Source organism: Quercus robur, chromosome 5 (assembly GCF_932294415.1).
Source record: "Quercus robur chromosome 5, dhQueRobu3.1, whole genome shotgun sequence".
NCBI classification, from domain to species: Eukaryota; Viridiplantae; Streptophyta; class Magnoliopsida; order Fagales; family Fagaceae; genus Quercus; species Quercus robur.
The window spans coordinates 41,884,653-41,886,979 of record NC_065538.1 but is presented as its reverse complement, the minus strand read 5'-3'; the positions used below and the strand labels follow the sequence as shown (position 1 = coordinate 41,886,979).

General features: G+C 36.3%; 1 protein-coding gene across 1 annotated transcript; it reads left to right on the top strand.

Moving 5' to 3' along the window:
* Positions 1–296: 296 nt before the first annotated feature.
* On the top strand, positions 297–851 carry LOC126728190 (uncharacterized). Its single transcript, XM_050434055.1, has 2 exons — positions 297–467; positions 585–851. Exons 1-2 carry the CDS (start codon positions 297–299, stop codon positions 849–851), a joined length of 438 nt encoding a protein of 145 aa, XP_050290012.1.
* The last annotated feature ends 1,476 nt before the right edge of the window (positions 852–2,327 follow it).

Genomic DNA, 2,327 nt, shown 5'->3' with positions numbered 1-2,327 from the left:
TCTGTTAGGCCGGATTTCCTCCCCTAATGTGCTGTATTGGATTCACATAAAGCTTGGTGGCTATTCGGTCAAGTCAGGTTATCATGTAGCTAGGGAGATTGCTAGGGAGGTGGACTGGGCTAAATCTTCAACAGGGTCTTGAGCAAAAGTGTTTGGAATCTGACATGGAAGCTCCAGGTTCTGAATAAAGTCAAGAACTTTGGTTGGAAAGCTTGCCAGAATATTTTGCCCTCTAAAGAAAATTTAGCGTCAGAAAATTCTTGATGTTTCCTTGTGTGAGCTTTGCGAGCAAAAACATGATTCCGTTCTTCACGCTTTGTGGAGTTATGGGGTGGCTCAAAGATGTATGGCCTGGTAGTCTCTCTACCGTCCAAATATGTAAGACTAACCAAGTTGATATGCTGGGATTGTTGGAGTACTTGATGGCTCGGCTGAGTTTGGAGGAGCTGGAATTTTTCTTTGTGCAGGCTTGGTTTACTTAGCATCAACGGAATGTTGTTGTGCATGGTGGGAGGATCCAAGACCCAGCCATTTTGAACAAGCGGGCCTAATAAGAGTTTCTAACAGATTTCAAAAACTCTCAGCTTCAGTTAGGAGTTCCTCCATGTCCACGTGCTCCATCTCGGTGGCAGCCTCCTCCTGCTCCCAGTTATAAGCTGAATTTTGACGCTGCAATGTTCACAAACCCTCCTGCAACAGGTTATGGCAATATTATTAGGAATAATAAGGGCGAAGTGATGGCTGCTTCTTCTACTAGAGGTGTCTTGGCATCTGGTTCTCAAGAAGCTGAGGTTTTGGCTTGTCGTCATGCAGTTGAGTTTGCCCTTGGGTTTCGGAGATTTAGTTATTGAAGGTGATAACACCACTGTTATGCATAAAATCACTGATTTTGGGGCTTCCTCTTTTCGTTTGGGCCATATTTTCCTGGACATTCATTCTTCCTTGGTTTTCTGTCTTTTATTCAATGAGAGGGTAATTTTATAGCTCACTCCTTAGCTAGGTTTGCTAGGCATATCTGTGATGATGTTATTTGGATTAAGGACTTTCCTCCTCTAGTTTTGGAATCTTTGTATTTTTTTTTTTTTTGGTTAAGGAATCTTTGTACTCTGATTTAGCGCATATTACTTCTTAATAAATAAATTATCAGTTTGTTTTCTATTTTAAATAATAATAAGACAACAAATTCCGTATAAAATATGAAAAAGAAAATAGTAGGAAATACAATGATTACAATTTTGGAGACTATCCATGGTGACGAGGATCTCATTAGCATATTTTATTTATTTATTATTTATTTTGGGATGAAAATGGTGAAAAAATTGGTTACAAACTCAGTTGGGACCTATATAGATATAGGTTTGAATTTTTTTCTTGTTTTTTTAAAGAAATGATATAGGTTTGAAATTGAGTGTATACAGAAACAAAATCTCAATTATGGTTGATTGACCCTTTAATTCGAAACTTGAAAATTTTTGTTGTAATGTAACCCACCACGAAAATTAGATGATGAAAGTAACATAAAATTGATAAATGTGACATTTTGGACCCCACAAAGGGATCGAAATTAAATGGTGTTAAAGCACCCAATTGCTACATTCTTTGTCTTCAATGATAGCCCTTAATTTGTTGCACTCGTTATCCTCCCAGCCAGTAACGGACCATAATACCCTCAGGTCTTGTCATCCCATGGGCCAATTATCTCGTGCAAGACACATACCTTGATTTTTAGTATATATTAGTCGCTAACCCGTGCGATGCACGGGAAAACTATTATAAAATAATAAAGCATGCATATATTAAAAGACAATTTAAGTTCATGTGTGTTTGCAAGGGATACATACCTAAATAGTTCTTGCAGTAGAAATAAAAGTCTTATATTTGAGATAAAGAACTGATGTAAACAAACTAACCTTACATTAAACAAATTAAAAAAAAGAAAAAAAAAAACATAAAACTGATGTCACAGGAAATTCAGCCACATAGTAGTAATATATAAATCTCTTAAAACCTAAACCTAAACCTAAACCTAAACGTAAGGACTAAATATTTATGCGCCTTCTCTTGCTTTCCTGATGTATTTGGTTAAAAACATAAAACTGATGTCAAGGGAAATTTAGCCACATAGTAGTAATATATAAATCTCTTAAAACCTAAACCTAAACCTAAACGTAAGGACTAAATATATAAACAAACTAACCTTACAAAAGCTGAACTTTATAAGCTAAAATCTATATCGTGAGTTGTAGATCTTGAATGCTATACCGTGCGTCTAGGGCTTCCTACATCTGGAGAGAGAGAAAGTTTGCAGAAACCAAAGAAAATCTCTC